Genomic DNA, 18,365 nt, shown 5'->3' with positions numbered 1-18,365 from the left:
TGAATGTAATGAAGCCAAGAATCTATATAATTCAGTTTGCCAAAACACATACATTCTCCAAATTCCCTCAAGCATGCTTTAAAATCAGTCAGATGGATGCAGAAGTTGGAAACTTTCCAGCTGTGAGTGGGAGAATAACCCATGCCCTTATTTTCTCCAGTAGACTCACCATCTTGAGTATTTGGACTCAGGATTTGGGTCCGGAGTTCCTGCAGGCTAATTTCCAGACACCTGCAGACCTCCTCGGGGCTATAGGGTTCAGGGTGAAGCGCATCCTCTGTGATCAACAGCATTTCTTCCAGACTGACCCCTAGGTTGGCCTGAACCTCCTCCAGCCGCAGTACTTTATCCCATTGCAAGCTTTTGTACTTAGCCAAGAGCTGCAAGTTGAAACCAAGATAATGGTCAGTTTTTATTTCGGATATTAAAATGTACTATTTTAATTAGTCAAATTTAACTTTAAGCTTTTTTTTTTCTATTCAACCTATCCACATTTCCCACCACTGCTTGAAAATGCACACTGGAATCAGATGTTTGGAATTAAACATGCTTGTGTGACACACACAGACCAGTTAAGTATTTTTCTTGAGAAAAAAAGAAATACAAAAAAAACTAATCCTCCACTGATTTTTTTGCCTGTTACTACTTTCCCTCAGGGCTATTTCTTTGAATAATTTTGTTCTTTTATCCCTATTCAGTTCATCCCTAATACACCATTCTTTATAAAGTCTACAAAAAGCTACTCAAATCTCACATGACCTGGGTCCTGAGGTGGACACTGTATGCCCAGTTTCATTAGAGTACTTCCTGTTTACTGCATGACTCTTTGAAATAGCTAATGAATTTTAAGTATCTGGGCAGTTGGAGTAAAGTCCCAGATTTTAAATGAAAACCTCATTGGTGACCTTATGAAAAACCATTTCATTAGGTTGCTGGTAGTGGTAGGGCTGTATGTTTCTCCACCCTTAAAAGAGTTTGGCTTCCAATTGCATCCCGCGGCAGCCCCTCAATCTGTTGGAGAGGGTTAAGTATAAATCTTTGTAACCAGGTCCACTTATGGGAACCCCAATCCAGAATATGCTTTCCTCATGTTCCCCAAACCACTGACTGAGCCCTTCAGAGAAGGTGACAATCAAAACAGTAACTTATCTCTCATCCTGAGGTCTATAAAATTCAATCCCTGGGTGTGAAGACAGCAGGTGCAGATGGTACAAACAGCAAGAAGAAGCAAGCAAAAGAAGGGGGAATGAGTCTTCAAGGAAATGTGCATCTGATTTACTCCTATTATGCTGATGATTTGATTTTCTTTCTTTTCAACAGGAAGCAGGGCTCACCAAAAGACCATTGTACTCTAGTTAGAGCCACTCACTTCTGAAGAATGTTAATAACAGAAGTTCTTATATTCATTAAGCCTCTTTTTAAACCTCTGGCTCATACATTTGAAGGGATAAATGATTTTAAGGCAGAAATGAAGGCAGAATTATATTTTTCTGTTCAATTATTTCACTGACCATGGTGCCATTTTTAAAGCAAACACACTAAAACCTTTCTTCTGACCTTGTTTGCTTAGCACATTTAGTGTTTATTAGCAGAATTGGATTTGATACCTCCACAGATTGACCCATTCATTAATTCAATTAATTGATTCATTCATGGTCTATATTCCAATGTATTCTAAAAATAAAAGTTGAGAAAACTTACAAAGACATATATAAAGAAAAAGAAAAACATACAGTATACTTGTTTTATACAGAAACAGAGCTGAAGTTGATGATCTCCTAAAATGATGCTTTCTTGAAGTAAGATCCAAATCCAGCTGAGAGAAGCAATGAAGCTTGGATGGCGCTATATGATTTTAAATGTGCTTTTTTATTTCTTTTAATCTTTCACAACTCTGCAAGAGAGGTATTATTACTCTATTTAAGAGATGAGAGTGAGTGATTTGCCCAAAGCAACGGAGTTGGAAATTGAGCCCAGGTCCTACAATTCTTTCTTGCTTCCCCAAGGCCACATTCTCAATGAGGTCGGGCTGATATCTATGTCATGCTCCTCACCTTAGTTCAAATCACCACTGAGTCTTAGAAATGGTTTCCTAAGCATAAAGTAAGATTTGTGTTAGAAGTAAACATTCTAGTGATTTAAAAACATTGTGATCGATGGGTTCCTTCTGCAAAAAAGAAAAAGGAAAAACATCAAAAAATGGCCCCCACGTAATAGAGTAGGCTCTTCCTAAGAACATTTGAGTCAACAATGATCTCCTAATTCCCACCCCTGGCTTCATTTCAACAAGTCACACTGCCTCAGACACATCATCCCAGGAAATTGGCACAGGGATGTCTGCAGAGAAAGCGTGCAAGGGATGTCTGCTACCTACAAGGTTGTTTTCAAAGGCACCCTCCTTATGTGTTTTCCTTCCACAGAGGCACTAACATACAGAGGTTCACGTTCACTCAGATGATATCCCAGTTTGCTGTTGGGTCCACTCAGCCCTCAGCTAGAGGGGCCACACAGCCAATTTGGTGTGTATTTCAATTAAGAATGAAATCGATCTACCACATGCCCTCAACAACAGCTGCACAGCCATGAACCACTGAGCCTGTGCACTACATTATGGGAGGCGAATGGGAAAGCTGCTTAAACCCTTTGAAATTTGGCTCAGGAAACAGAAAGATGACTTGCAGATGAGGGAAGTGGGTGGGTAAGATCGCTGTTGCTCAAAAACAGAACTCATGTGGGAATCTGCCACTGAAGGGCCTGGTGACTGGCCTGGTTCATATTTGTGAAGCAGTGCTATGAGTCAGGGCTATGGATCACTTTGTCACAAGTTTCTCACTCAGCAGCAGGGTGGGAAAATTAGAGAAAGCAGTTCTGTGTCAACATTCACCATTTTCTTTTTGCCACTACAAATATTAAGTGTTCCTATCTGATACCACTTCCGGGAGGTTCCTGAGCCTGTTCTATGCTCTGTGGACAAGAAAGCAGGCAACGAGCACCTTGTCCACAGTCATGGAAAGAGGCAGATAAATAGTGCTAGGACCCTGTCTTAAGTTGGTTTCTCTTGGACGCAGACCCTGAGACCAGAATTTGCGGGGTCAGGTGACACCAAGAAGCACTGGTAGAGAAATGGAAAGTGAGACAGGAAGAGAAGCCAATCCGAGATGCACTGATGTGGAAGGTGAGGTTGGGCCTGCTGGGCCCTCTGACCTGTATGTATAGACCTCAATGTGTCATTCCCATGAGCAAGAAAGCTGGGATAATATTTCCCTACTAACTCTCACCCATCATTAGTTGAGGACTGCTTCCAACGGTATTAATTAGCTCCCTAGCCCTTCCAGGTTGTCCCATATATAAACTAGGCACTCTTCTGCAGTTAGAAAAAGTCACTGGGGCTTCCAACAAGAGAATAAAGTATCAGAATGCTAAGGTTAGGGCCCTAACTCAGGGGCCTGCCTGTCAGATCCAACTCTTTGACTTTCTCATTGAATTTAGCAGTATAAACAAATCAGTGGGGAAAGTACCAAATCAGCTCTTCACCAGGGTAAAATTTCTAATCCCTCTCTGAGTTACCTCTAAAAACAATTCACTCAACAAGCTGTTTTCCACAAACAAAAGCAGCCGTGTTGTTGTTTCTGGTTATATAAATCACACATGCTTTTTTTAAGAACTGCAAAAAACACACAGTTTGAAGTACAAAAAAAAATAAAAAAATAAAAATACCAAGTATAATAAATGACCTGTAATCACCCCCAATGACATAACCACCAACAGTCATTTTGATAACCATCCTATTACTACATTTCCTTATGCATACTTTATGCACACCTACAAATACATAGTTTGAAATAAATGGGATCATACATCGCCGTTTTTACTGTATATACTTCTTTTTTTGCTTATCTCCTCCTCACCCCTTTCCAACTACAGAGAGCCGTTCCCCAGTGACTTCCCATATCCCTGCTCTATACTCATAACCATCATTCACCACGTTGAGCTTCCCCAATGTTACTTGTCCGCACTGTCCGTGTTCTCCATATTAGTCTGCAGGCCACTGAGGAAACCTGTACAACTGTGCATAATGGATCTCCTCACTGCACCCTCAGCACAGCACAGCGGGCATCCCCAAGCATCCTGCTTTGGATCTCATTCACGCCTGACTCCTACAGAAAAGAGCAGGGGTGAAGACAGACCTGGACTCCAATACTTACTTAAAACAAGTCACAACCTGCCTGGCTGGAAATTCCCAATATGTAAAGCGAGACACTTAATGGCTACTTCACAAGCTACTGTGACAGATTAAATAAGATCATAAAAACACCTACCACCTTGCCTGGCCAGGAAGAAGCACTCTGTGAGGGTCAAGTTTCCTTCCTTCTGCACATTCACCTGCCTCTGTAGGTAATTCTCTCCCACCTGGTAACTTTTCCTATTCCTTCAAACATATATAGATGCTTCCTGTCTTCAAAGTCCCTATTTCTAAAGGTACTGTTCTTAATTTCTCCCTCTCTCTCACTGTCCAACAGCTAGAACCGGTGGCCCATAGTCATCACTTCCAGGCCCTCAGTAGCTACTCTAACTATTGCATATGGCCTCCCAGAGGTCCTTCCTTGACTCTAAAATCACTTCCAAAGCCACTGGATTTTTCTGTCCTTTTATTCCTTAATAAATCAGTGGCTTCGGAACCCTTCATTATCTACCTTCTTCATATTCCCTGTTTGATTGAATTTTCCTGGTTTCCCTCTCATCTCCCTGGTCCTTATACCATTTCCATCCATGACTCCCTTTTCTCCTTTCATTATTTAGCTGAAGCCATCTCCTAAGTTCAACCCCTGGCCTTCTGATCTTCTCTTGCTACAACAGCAAACTGAATTTAGCTCTTGGTTTCAACTCCTATCTCAAAACAAATACATCTGAAGGCTATAGCCCTGGCCAAGAGATACAGTCCAAGCTCAAGTTTCTAACTATGTACAAGAAAATTCCATGGGGAAATTTCATCACCTCTCGATTTCTACTCACCTCCCACCCTATTTTCTCCAAGTCTATCAGGGGCAGCACTATGCTTTCCATCCACCATTTCTTTATTTTGCTTTAATGTTGATAGTTTCTTCTATTTTTAAAACTTTTATTTAAGTATATTTGGTGTACAATATTATATTAGTTATATTAGTGTCAGATGTACAGTATAGTGATGTGACATTTTTATACCTTACGATGTGATCACCCCACTAATTCTGGTAAGCGTCTGTCACCATGAGAACTGCAGCCCTTCCCGCCCCCACACTTTGCCCTCAGTCACGCACGCCTGCATGCTGTGAGTGTTACCGAGCACCTACTACTTCGCAGGCCGTAGGCAGGCAGCAGTGAACAGGCACACATGGCTCCTGACCTCATGCAGCTCGCCATCTCCCGGAGGAGGCAGGCTTAAATAATCATTACACAGTGAGGAACTCCAACCAGTTGTGATAAGCTGCTATAACGGAAAAATACAGGATGTGGTAAGAGCATATAAAAGGACATTTAACACCATGGAAGTGGGGACACTGGGCAGCGGAAACTTCCTCAAAGTAATGGTGTTTATGCCAAAAGGGACACAGAAACCCAGTCATGGAGAGCCTTGTACCTGACCCTTTGGCAGGTCCAGTCATAACTTCTCTCATATCGCTCCCTTTTTATCCCATCTTCACTGGCACTTTAAGACCTACTTGTCTTCAACCAAGGCAAAAGTTCCTGCTGCAAAGGTAATATTTCTAAAATTCCTCACTAACAACATTAGTGGCTCCCCAAGCCTGTGTGATCCTCCAGCACCTCAGCACTGAAGGCCCCGCAACCACCTGGTTCCACTAACCACATCACTCCTATTCCCCGACAGGTACGTCCTCTGCCCCGCAGCGTGGCCTCACGCCTGGGAACACTCCACATTAGAGTCTTGGCACAGCACGCTCGACTGAATCAACAGGCTGAGTGAAACTGGCCACATTCTTGGGGATTTGGTTTTTCTCCACTCAAATTCATGGTAACTGCCAAAGCCCTAGAATATTATGCCTGTTTTTCCTTACTTCCTATCACCAGACAGAGAATAAGTTCTATAGTGACCACTAAGTGGCATGAGCTAAAAAACTGGGTGTGTGATGGCCGCTGACCAAACAGGCTCTGTAAGGAATCACACTGTGAATTTTCCTTGAAGTGTCAAAGCACCACATGAAACTCTCTCCTTCATTACGTCACATGTTGCCACAAAGAGCTCAGGGTATGCAAAAAGCAACAATAAAATTTCTCTTCCTTTTTTGATTTCCCATAATATTTATTACCAGCATCACACATTTTATCCCTCAATATAATTAAGGGATACTCTCTTTTATGGACCTAAAACATTTCTGGAAAAGTTTAAGCCACTGACTACATGTAAAATATAAAAAATTTTGTGCTCATTTACAATTTCTGGCCACTTTGTTAATTTAAGAACATAAAAATGTGCTTCACTTAAAAGTATCATTTACGCAAGTAATAATTATAAATCTCCATTGAGTTTGCTTTGAAATGTTTTTAATTTTAGTTCAAATGGCTCTACAAAACTTGTATTTTTAATGAATTTACATCAATTAGTTTTTGGAAGCTCTTGGAAAGAGAGGAGGAGGAGGGAGAGAGAGAGAAAGGAGACTTAAGAATAGAAGACAGAGACCAAAGAGATGGTTACCAGACAGGAGGGGGGTGGAGAGTGGGTCAAAAAGGTGAGGGGAATATAGTCAATAATACTGTGATAAATTTGCACAGTGACCCCTGATTACTAGAATTAGTGGGATGATCACATCATAAGGTATAAAAATGTCAAATCACTATATTGTACACATGAAACTAATATAATATTGTATACCAAGTATACTGAATAAAATTTTTAAAAATAGAAGAAACTATCAACATTAAAGCAAAAACAAAGAACAATCACCTTCACTGATTGAGTGGACTTCCCTGTATTAAGAAGATACAAAAGTTACTCATTTTCAAAAAAGAATATTGGAGAGATAGGAGGAGAGGAAAAACAAATGTTATTCATTATTGTTTTGCCATGTGGAGCTCTATCTAATCAGTCTCATTTTCAAAACTATCCTGATTAGTCATTTCTCCACTGACACTTTATTTTTATTGTCAGAAAACAGAAAGTTTGTCCAGATTAAGACAAGCTTCTTTACCTTTTTACATCGGAGTTTATTTCCTGATATAATGAGGCCATTTCAAAAAAAAAAACAAAAAAAAACTATATTCATTCACATGTTACTGGAAATGGAAAAGTGAAGCCATATTGTAAGGAAAATATGCTTAGCAGAATTCCAGCTTATATTCCTAGGCAAAAGCATAATCTTAATATCAAGATATATGTGTGTAGCCCATATTATCAATTTTATCTTTATTTCCCTTTTGTAAATAACCTTGGATTCTAGTAATTTGCAGCAACTTGATTTAGAAAACATTCTCCATCTTAATAGAGTCACTTTTCTTTCTTCCATATTTTAAAGAGAGAAATTCAGAGTATTTAAAACAATGTGTTTTATCTACACCAGTTGTGTAGTATGTGGCAAAAAGCCAAATTCAGATGCCAGTTTTGCTAGCCAAAGTACCCCTAAAACACATGTAGAGTTCTATCATTAAACTCAGGCGGCATCCTCAGAAACAGGAGGATCTGCAGTGAATTAAGGTTTTCAACTACTGCTTTCAAAAGAGATGCCCTTTTACAGTTAACTCTCAAAAGATATTTCCCCCATCCTGACACTTTCACTATAGAGAGTCAACATCACAACTGTATTCCTCACTTTCTTTTTGCACCTTTGGAAGAGAGTAGTCCCAACGTGAAGCCATTTCACATGTCTCATACTTGTGTTAGCTCATATATGGATCTCGTAGAGGATATCTAATTTCGTGATAAAACTTGGAAAACAATGTTGTGTATGTTTGAGGTCTCTTCAGGAAGGCAACACTTACTCATCAATCTCAAAATAAAAAGTCAACAAGAATAAGCCCTCAAACAAATAAAGACACTGATTTCTTCCATCTCCTGAAAGAGGAAGCTTGTCCTAAAAGAAAAAAGAAGTTCACTGAAGCCTTGATATTGAAAAGTTTACTGTACTACTTCTTCTCATATATGTACTGATTATACTGTGAAGAGTTTAATATTAAAACATTTCTGTTCCATAATTCTTAGAAATTATCTGAATGAGTAAATTCCAAATATAAAACATTTAAATCATGATTTAAAAAAAAAATGTTTAACCCCTAAATTTTCCAGAAAACAAAGCTCTTATTTTTCTGGATCATTGTATCTCTACTCTCCTTTCACAACTTCAGAGCGTGGGAGTAAGGTATGAAGTGGTAAGTCAGTTACAAAGGAGAACCGCACCCTACACATCTCCATGGTAGTTAGTCCAGTACTGGGCACACAAAATGCACTAGTAAAAAATTGTGAAATTGAGCAAAATAAGTATGACAGGGCAGGTAACGCAGAGAGTAGGTGTTCATTTATTCAACAAATGTTCACCCTGTGTCTACTTCAGCCTAAGCACTATGCCAGGCATAGGGCTATGAGATGGACACAGTCTGATGATAGATTACAGAACTGTTCACATGAAATCTACGTCACTTTGCTAACAGCTGTCACCCCAATAAACTTTAATTACAAAAAAAAAAAAAAAAACTCAAGATGGACACAGTCTTGGTTCTCAGGTGAAATCAACTCAAAAAGAGACCGACATTGAACAATTGTGATAGTACCATACTGAGAAGCGAAATACGGAGCCCTACCTTAATCTGGGAGTAAGGAAGTCAAGGAAGGCTTCCCTGAGAGACATTTAGGCTGAGGCTTCAGAGAGGGGAAGAGTGTTCTGGGCATGTGCAAAGTCCCTAGGGTGAGAATGACAACCACAACTAGAGTGTAAGGGAGTAGGGGATGCTCAGAGAGGAAGAGGAAGAGAGGATAGGCATTGGATCATGCAGGGTTCTCCAGGTGCTGATAAGGACTTTTTTCTTTATTCCAGTGAAACGGAAAGCTTTAGAAAGGCGATAAGCAGGGGAATTACCTGATCAGATTTAAATTTCCAAACCATCATTCTAGCTGCTTTTTGAAGAATGTTTAAGAGAAAACACAATGGCGCTCCTAACCAGATTCCATTCCCCAGCTCCCAGCCTCAGTTGTCTCCAACTTTCTAGTCATATCATGTGCCTTTCTGGATCCTTCATAACATTTAATTTTTGTGTCGCTTTTTCGAGCACCTGGTCATATACCACCTGATCACACACTAACCATGTCCTATTTCATCTTCCCCTAACTTTAACTCTCTACTCTCTCTGTTCTTATGTTCTGTATCCTTTTGCCTATCTCCATGCTGCCAAGTGTATAACAGGTATTCAATGAATACCTCCTAAGTAGATTTAAGGCTTGACAGGCAAGAGTCTTCTGAATTGTGGAACAAAGAACTGGCAAGACTCCCCTCTGGTTTGTTTCCCTAGTGGACATGTAGAGGTCTTCTGGGCATGGGGGTTACCCCAAGCCTGTATATTTAGAGTGACCAGTGTTGACCCAGTACAAAAATGGAGCATCTGAGAGGACCAGGGGTTGAGGCTGCCATCAATTTTGTTGAAGAAACAAGATTAGCTGTAGTCGCTTACCATCAATCACCTCCAACTAATTCCGTGTTTCCCCAAAAATAAGAGCGGGTCTTATATTAATTTTTGCTCCAAAAGACCCATTAAGGCTTATATTCAGGGGATGTCATCCTAAAAAATCATGCTAGGGCTCATTTTCCGGTTAGGTCTTATTTTGGGGGAAACACGGTTTTCTCCACCCACAAACCTACTCCATGGCCTGTGCCTCACATATATAAGCTGTCATCTTCTCCTCAGTGCTATCCTAGAAGATTCAACTGTGAAGTTCATATAGCCTCCCAATAGCTACAGCGTACAAGGTACACCCACCTATAGGTGTATTTATCTCCTGAGTTTGGAATTAGATGTCTCTGTAATCAAAGACCTTCCGTTAGAATGCTGCAGTCAGAAAGTTTCCCTAAATGTTAGGTAAAAAAACAACGTAATAGGGAACAAAGAGAAAAAGAACAAGAGAAAGCATACTTCAAGTTTTGCTAGTTTGCCAAGTCCGTACCTTTGCAGCCAGCCGACACTCCATCACCCTGATGTTGAAATGGGAAGTTGCAGCCTTATTCATTTCCATACAACTGTTGGCAATCACAAACACTGCTTCACTTGGGAGTTTCACATCAGTTGCTTTCAGAGGACTAAATTCTATCAACTTGGCCTATTGGAAGAAAAATGACAGGTGAGTTATGCTGTATTAGAATTCAGAAAGTGTTTGAACATCTATTCATTTATTTATCTCAGTAAAAAGTTTCCCAAAACTGTAATCATTCATTCATTCAAATATTATTTACTGACGTCCAGTCACTGTACTAGGCACTGAAGATACAACAGTGAACAAGACAGACACTGTCCCTGCCCTCATAGAGCTTATAATCTAGTGGGAAAGGCAGTCAAGTAGACACTTTTCCAGATTCTATTACCATGGTAGCAAAGCACAGGGTGCTATACAGACACATAGTTGAAGCACCTGATCAGATACAGCCTAGGGCAGGCTCCTTTGAACAAAGGAGAGTCTAAACTGAGTCTTCAAGGATGAGCAAGAGCAGGGTAGGCAGAGGGTTCCTTTACCCAAATAGGACATCAAGAAGAGGGAAGAGCTTATGCAAATTCAGAGGCAAAATCATTAGGAGGTGTTAATAGAGCATTGGGTGTTAAAATTCTGCTGAAGCTTAGAGTTTGCAGGGTGAGGAGTGGTGAAAGGGTAGGTAAGAGGGCTAAAACAGGGGTCAGATTAGGAAGTGCCTTTGTAAACCCAAAGAATTTGGACTGTGTTCAGTCTCTATATCTACCTTACATAAACATCAGGACTCTTACCATCATGTCTATTTGTCAGGTCTCATCCAAAACACCCAGAGTATTTTCCTAGTATTAAACCAGATTTCCTCATGCCTCATGTGTTTGGCTTAGGGGAATCAACAACCAATATTCTTAAGAAGAAGAAATCCAGGTATTCTGGGGAAATAGCCAAGCCTGTAGGAATCTGATGAAAAACTAAGAAAAGATTTTAAAGAAATGTCTGCTTCTACTTTGAAAATGGGCAGTTTGTGGCCAGCAACCCAAACCTCTGCTCTGCCTAAGGGAGTTGATAGCCAAGGGGAAGTGGTATCCAGCTAAGGAATTCATTTCTGGCTTATAGTCAACATTTTTTTTCCCCACCACTGAAGCCCCAAAAATGTTGACAGAGAAAAATGATACCAAAGAGTAAATTATAAAAAGAGGGGTTGTGAATATATGTGGTAAGAAAACTAACCTTTGGGTTTAAAACCAACCAGAGATTATGAAAATGCCATGAGATGAAATGATTTGGGACAAGAGCAGGAAAGGAGGTCTCAATAACTAGGGAGTTGAGAAATCTCATCCTAACAATAAATTAGAAAAAAAAAAAACCTAGACACAAGAGAAAAATAGATTTGAGGAGTGATTCTGGAAGCTTAAGGGAGAGGTGATCTTTTTCTTTTTTTTTTTGGTATTTTTTTAGATTTTTATTACAATACAGCTAACATACAATATTATATTAGTTTCGGGTGTACATCATAGTTATTCAGCAGTACCCACCTAGCAGTATACAGAGTCATTACCACATTATTCATTATATTCCCTGTGCTAAAGAAGTGATCATCGTAAGTCCAGCAACCATCAGACACTGTACCACGCTATCACAATATCACTGATCTTTCCCCCCTTTTTAAATTTTTCAATTAGAGTTGACATTCAATATTATTTTACATTAGTTTCAGGTATTTTATATTAGTTACATAGTGGTTAGACATTTGTACAATTTAGGAAGTGATCCCCCTGACTAGTACCACCTGGCACTATACATAGCTATTACCATATTATTGATTATATTCCCTATACTTTACATCCTCATGACTATTTTGTAACTACCAATTTGTATTTCATAATCCCTTCATCTTTTCCACCCTGCCCCCAACTGTCCTTCCATCTATCACCCCAACAGATTTAGACCCATCTGACACCATACATACCATGTTTCCCCGAAAATAAGACCTAGCCGGACAATCAGCTTTCATGTGTCTTTTGGAGCAAAAATTAATATAAGACTCAGTCTTACTTTACTATAATATAGGACCGGGTCTTATCTAACACAATATAATATAAGACCGGGTCTTATATTAATTTTTGCTCCAAAAGACGCATTAGAGCCGATTGTCTGACTAGGTCTTATTTTCGGGGAAACACGGTAATTATTACAATATTATTGGCTACATTTTTTATGCTATACCATACATCCCCATGACTGCTGTGTAACAACCAATTTGTACTTCTTAATCCTTTCCCCTTTTTATCCACCTCCAACCCCCCTCCCGTCTGGCAACCATCAAAATGTTCTCTGTATCCATGAGTTTGCTTCTCTTTCATTTGTTTGTTCATTTTGTTCTTTAGATTCCTCTTATAAGTGAAATCATATGACATTTGTCTTTCACTGTCTGACTTATTACACTCAGCACAGTACCCTCTAGGTCCATCCATATTGTCGCAGATGGCACGGTTTCCTTCTTTTTTATGGCTAAGTAATATTCCATTCTATATGTATATGTACCATCTCTTCTTTATCCATTCATCCATCCAGGGACACACACCCATGTTGCCTTCATATCTTAGCTTATATAAATAATGCTGCAAGGAACATATGGATGAGCATGTCCCCTCGAAGTAGCTGGTGGTAGCTTTGAATTACAAAGTAGTTGAGAAATACCATCCTACAATACAGCCTACTAGGCTCTATTAGGCTCTATCGTATAGGCAACCCAAAATAGGCAACCCAAAACCAAGCACGCTGGGGATCTCATAGCCTTCCTGTCTGTGTGAACTTTCCCTAGTTGATATTTCCAAATAGCACAATGCCACCTACAGTTCCTTCTTCTGCAAGAAATGATATGGACTGGTCCATCCCTCCTCCTTCAGTGCCGATATAACGCTCGCTCTTGGCGCAGATTTCTGCAAGTTCCACCTAGAAAAATAAAAATTGATTTGCACCATGAGTACAGTCATAATCTATTTCTCATTCATTTTTTACTCCAGACATGACAGATAGGTTTGAATTCCAGTGCCACCTGTGGCCAATTGACAGTACGTGCCTAGAGCACTGTGTTAACAAGAACTCAGCCTAGCACTGAGCTCCACAGGAAACATACCACGAGCGATGAATGCCTGCTACGGGATGGAATGAGACTGATTGTGCATCGTGTATTCGCTATCGACAAAAGACTCCACAGGGCAAGCGGTATCTCCCATCTTTCTATTTGCTCCATCCCTTTCTAGACTGGAATCACTAAAAACCTCATGTGGGCATGCCCTCATTTCTGCCTCAGCTCCCTTTGTCTCGGACTGTGGACTATTCCACAGTCTCCCCACAGCCAAATCATTTCCATTAAATTTAACACCCAGAACTAGCATCATCTCACTAGACACATCTTCCTCCAACCAATATGAAGAGGCCCAAAATACGAACACATTTCTAATCCAAACTGAAAATGTCAAAATGTTTAGGTATCTTCAGTGCCTTCCTATTGATTAACGAAATAAGTTCAGACTCAACCTGGCTTTTCAAAGACTTCCAAAAATGTGCAACCAATTTGCATATGAAATCCTATTATCAACCACTCCTTGAATTAGATTTGTCTTCTTAACCATCTCATACATTAATTCCTTCTTTCATATAAATCCTATTGCCATTCAATACACAGCATATTGGCTATCTACTAACATGAACCTAACAGGTAATAATGAGATGCAAAAGGAGAAAAGGATACAGTATATTCTGTGTTACTCTGAGGGCTGCAGACACTGAGTGGTGTCACCTGAATACTGATTTGAAGAGCATACTCAGACCCGACCCCAGACCTGCTAAATCAGAATCTAGCTTAACCAGAGACCTTGGCAATTTGTATGCACATTAAATTTGAAAGCACTCTTCTAAATAATTTCCTACACTGAGGCTTTCTTAATAAATTAAGCAGACAGGAAGAACCAGAAAAAAAGGGAAGGAAGCTAACAAATGTGAAATGCCTCCCAAGGCCAGACACTATGCAGGGTATTTTATAAATGCTATCTTATTTAGTCTCTAAAACAACCATGAAATGTCAGAATTATAATTACTACTTCATAGAGAAGGAAACTGAGGGTCAAAAAAGTCAATAAACTAACTTAAGATTCAAAGCCAGATAGGTCTGGCTCCAAAGTACACCAAGCTGCCTTGTTCCCCTGCGTCAGGAAACAGAGGCTGTGCCTGGACATTGGGCCCTGGTAAGCAGATAGAGCAAAACTATGCCTTCTGAACTGAACATCCCTTCTTTTAAAATGAACAATGGAGGGGCCAGCCTGGTGGCTCAGGCGGTTGGAGCTCTGTGCTCCCAACTCCGAAGGCTGCTGGTTCGATTCCCACATGGGCCAGTGGGCTCTCAACCACAAGGTTTGCCAGTTCAACTCCTGGAGTCCCACAAGGGATGGTGGGAAGCGCTCCCTGCAACTAGCAACGGCAACTGGATCTGGAGCTGAGCTGCGCCCTCCACAACTAAGACTGAAAGGACAACAACTTGAAGCTGAACGGCACCCTCCACAACTAAGACTGAAAGGACAACAACTTGACTTGGAAAAAAAAGTCCTGGAAGTATACACTGTTCCCCAACAAAGTCCTGTTCCCCTTCCCCAATAAAATCTCTTAAAAAAATAAAAAAATGATAAAATGAACAATGGAGTGAGCCCTAGAGTGCTGACATATCTGAGTCATCACAACTTCACTCCATTTTACCCAAGGTTTAAAAAACAAAACAAAATCCACTTTGCTGGATGGCTTGAAGCTTGGGAGGGTTTCCCATTATCCAACTCCAAATATAATCCCAAACACCTCCCTCCCAAACAACCACAACCACAAGTGATCTCAATATAAGGCTGACATTTTGGTATGATTTCTGCCGCCTAATAATAGTAATAATGGCAGCTAACACATTGAATCAGACACTGTTCTAAATATTTTTCACGTACTATCAAATTCAAATCCATGAGGGAGGTTTTTATTAGTAAATGCATTTTATAATAAACTGAAGCATAGAGAAGTTAAGTAAATTGCTCAAGATCATTCAGCTAGTAAGTGTCAGAGGCGGGATTTGAACTCAGAGTCTTGGCTCTATGCTTTGGACCACAATACTATTCTTTATCCCCAAGGGGAGTAGTTTTGAGGGTAGACCAGGAACCCAAAACTTGGGAGCCCCAAAAAGCCTGCCCTGCATACTCTTATTTCATCAGCACAATTAATTCAATCCCTTTCACTGTTTAAATTCTAAAAAAAGAAAGAAAGAAAAGCAGCAAACACATACCAAGGTAACAATTATTGGAATGGGGGTAGGGAGGAGAGACAGAATTGCCAAAAAAAAAAAAAAAAAGTTGTGGGAAGACAGCAGGAGGCAGAAAGAAGCCTGGCCAGATTAATGGAATCAGACAAGAATATGACCCAAGTCACTGCTACTAAATACCAAAGGGGCCTCCAACGCCTGTGGTGAAGGCTGGTGTCGCTCCCTTGGCTGGCAGACCATTTATTTTGGCTCTGACCTTTGAAAAACATTAAATAATGATGATAATAATGAATGGGCAGCAGGCCTGCACTCTCTGTGGTTTGGCAAGTGTCTCCTGGAACTGCACGTCCCTTCCCGTGGTCAGAGGAACACTCACACTCCCTGAGACGGGGGCTTCGTACAGAGTTTTGAGTGCTGTCCCACCCTGGAGGTCCTAACTGCAGGAAATCTGACTGTAAACCAATCTGGACTCTCAGAGAGAAGGTAAAGGAGAGGGGGCTTTAGATAAAGAACTATTCCTTTCCCCCAGCATAATCATAATTGTTAAAATTAGCACCTGTTAATTTTCTCAATACGATTCCAATTACACACAAAGGAACCTAAACCAAAGTGAAAAAAGTAACTCTCATGAATCATGATCTAAAATCATAATCATGAATCATGATCTAAACCAACCAGATCCTTAACTCCGTATACACGTTTGCCTGGGGAAAGGAGTTCTATGTGTACAATATTCAATTCACAGAGACTTTGACATGAAAAGGGAAGCATCTTTAGGGTCAGGAAATGGTGGAGACTGTTAAAAAGAGTTGTTACAAAAGAAATAAGTTGATTTTACTGAGTTGTGCTCAAACGTCATACCAAGAGCATCTACTGAAAGTCATTGTAAGAAATAGTCACATGAACGTCACTTTTGCATTTGTTTTCAGGCACTGGAGAGGTTATTTTCATTATGTCTTTTGTGCCATAAAGATTCCATGTGAGAAATGCTTTTTAGAATTTAGTACCCCTAAAGAAAACACTGCCCCTTCTGAAGAACTGGAATTTCTTTATTCTGATCACAAGACTTATATAACTTACTACGTTTTCCTTTATACCTTGGCTTCCAGGAACCTCAGTAAGTAAAATTAAACAAAAACAATCACATTACATAATTAACAGTTGGGGTATTTTCATTCTTCTTTCCTTGGCCCTGGTTTTCTATTTCTAATTTACCAACCTTATTGAATACATATTCATGGTCATATAATTCCTACAACTTTTTTCCAAAGAAAGTAAATATGTACTTGGTACAAGTAAAAAGAAAAAAATGAGACATAACAAGTGTCAGGTGGAATAGTCACACTAAGGGGGGCAACGATAAACAAGAGAACATTCTAAAAATGGCAAGGAGGTCCAGTAACCACTTTCCAGAAGAAATAGTGGAAAGAATAGTGGATATATAACCTCAAAAAAGAGTAAGAGGAGCCAGGAGAGCATCCTTCAAACTTTGAAATACTCTAATATCAAAAGAAGTAGAAAACTGAGGATTTAGATAGGGTAGGTTATGATTAAACATTAAAAATAAATATTTGTCCCGTATCCAAAGTGGTCCAAGAATGAGCAGTCTAATTTGTAACATAGTGACATCATTGAGGATATTTAAGTAGAGGCTTGAAAACTGTGTCCTATGAATATTGAAGAACAGAACTTTGCTCAAATTGGGAGGTGACTAGAAGAAGTACATACACAGGGAGAGGGTCCCTCAGACCTGGGATTCAGGCACAAGAACCTCTTAACTTCAACTACCAGGGAAATTGTATAAATACCGGGGGTGCCAAAAATACATATATATACAAGTGGATACTTTAGTCAACGTTGCTCAAGCAGTAGTTCGCCATAATCAGAAGTGTCTGGACACTGATGGTAACCACTTGGAGCACCTCTTTGTAATTGCAGAAGTCACATGTGACTTGTATTCATCCTTTGTTATCAGTATATATTGAGTATTATTATTTTAATACAGTTTTCCTTTCTTAAAATGTGTATACATTTTTAGCACCTTCTGTGTGTGTATATATATGCATATGTGTATATATATATATATAAAATATATATATGTAAATATTATGATCAACAAAAATGAAGATGAAAATACAAGCCCTAGAGACGAAGAGTCAATATAACACTGCTCTGACTCGGGGAACTTCTGCTCGCTTCAAACAACATTTCCAAGGGAAGAGGAGATGCCCTGCCCTTTGTGGGGTGGGAGAGGGAAGTAAAGAGAGAACTTCATGAAATAGTAGGGAACTTGTATTCTGCCCAACCTCCCAAAATGGGGATTCTCAGGCAGGCACACCTGTAGTCCCTAGCCATCATCTTTATGAGACCACCTCAGGCACGCTGACCAGGGGCTGACCACACAGCTTACCTTTACCCGCCATGCACTGTACGACATACCCTATGTGAGGGCAGCTAGGGACAGAGTAACGTGACCTTTTATACAGTATCTTTGAACATATATTCACAGCCCTATGCCACACACTGTGGGAAAACCAAAAGAAGTGCCAAAACTAGTATCTGTTTTCATGAATGGACAATCATATTACAAATCAACAGCCCAAAGACAGTCTAATCTAAAAGACAGAAAAACTGACTGAGAAAATTTGTCCTTTGGAAAATAAATGTCTGATTGCAATCTCTCTAGATTTTAATTCCTTGTTGAGTACCTTCATGTAGCCATTCCTGACACTCCCCAAAATTATGTTATAAATACTGTGTTCAACAAAAGATTAAGATGAAAATAGAAACAATATTGGAAATGATGTTGCCTAAATACTCCCCTGGATATAAATATAGAAATGCTAGGCAATGGTGCAGCAAACTATTGGCAGAAGGTTTCAAAGAAGGGCAAATAATTTAGTATGGAACAGG

General features: G+C 39.8%; 1 protein-coding gene across 5 annotated transcripts in view; it reads right to left on the bottom strand.

Annotated features, from left to right (window-relative positions):
- The window catches only part of GALK2 (galactokinase 2), a 125,908-nt gene that overhangs the window by 42,085 nt on the left and 65,458 nt on the right, over positions 1-18,365 (bottom strand). For all 5 annotated transcript variants that reach the window (XM_019730673.3, XM_074327766.2, XM_019730674.3 and 2 more), the window contains 3 exons: positions 13,013-13,111; positions 10,142-10,294; positions 170-380 (listed from right to left, as the gene is read on the bottom strand). In XM_019730673.3, the coding sequence (XP_019586232.3) occupies positions 170-380; positions 10,142-10,294; positions 13,013-13,111 (463 nt within the window). The remainder of the gene's footprint in view (positions 1-169; positions 381-10,141; positions 10,295-13,012; positions 13,112-18,365) is intronic.

The sequence above is a fragment of the Rhinolophus sinicus genome, chromosome 3, assembly GCF_057876585.1.
Source record: "Rhinolophus sinicus isolate RSI-liver-muscle chromosome 3, RSI-T2T, whole genome shotgun sequence".
Taxonomy (NCBI): Eukaryota; Metazoa; Chordata; class Mammalia; order Chiroptera; family Rhinolophidae; genus Rhinolophus; species Rhinolophus sinicus.
Note: the sequence above shows the minus strand (reverse complement) of the source record. Positions and strands in the feature narration are given on the sequence as shown.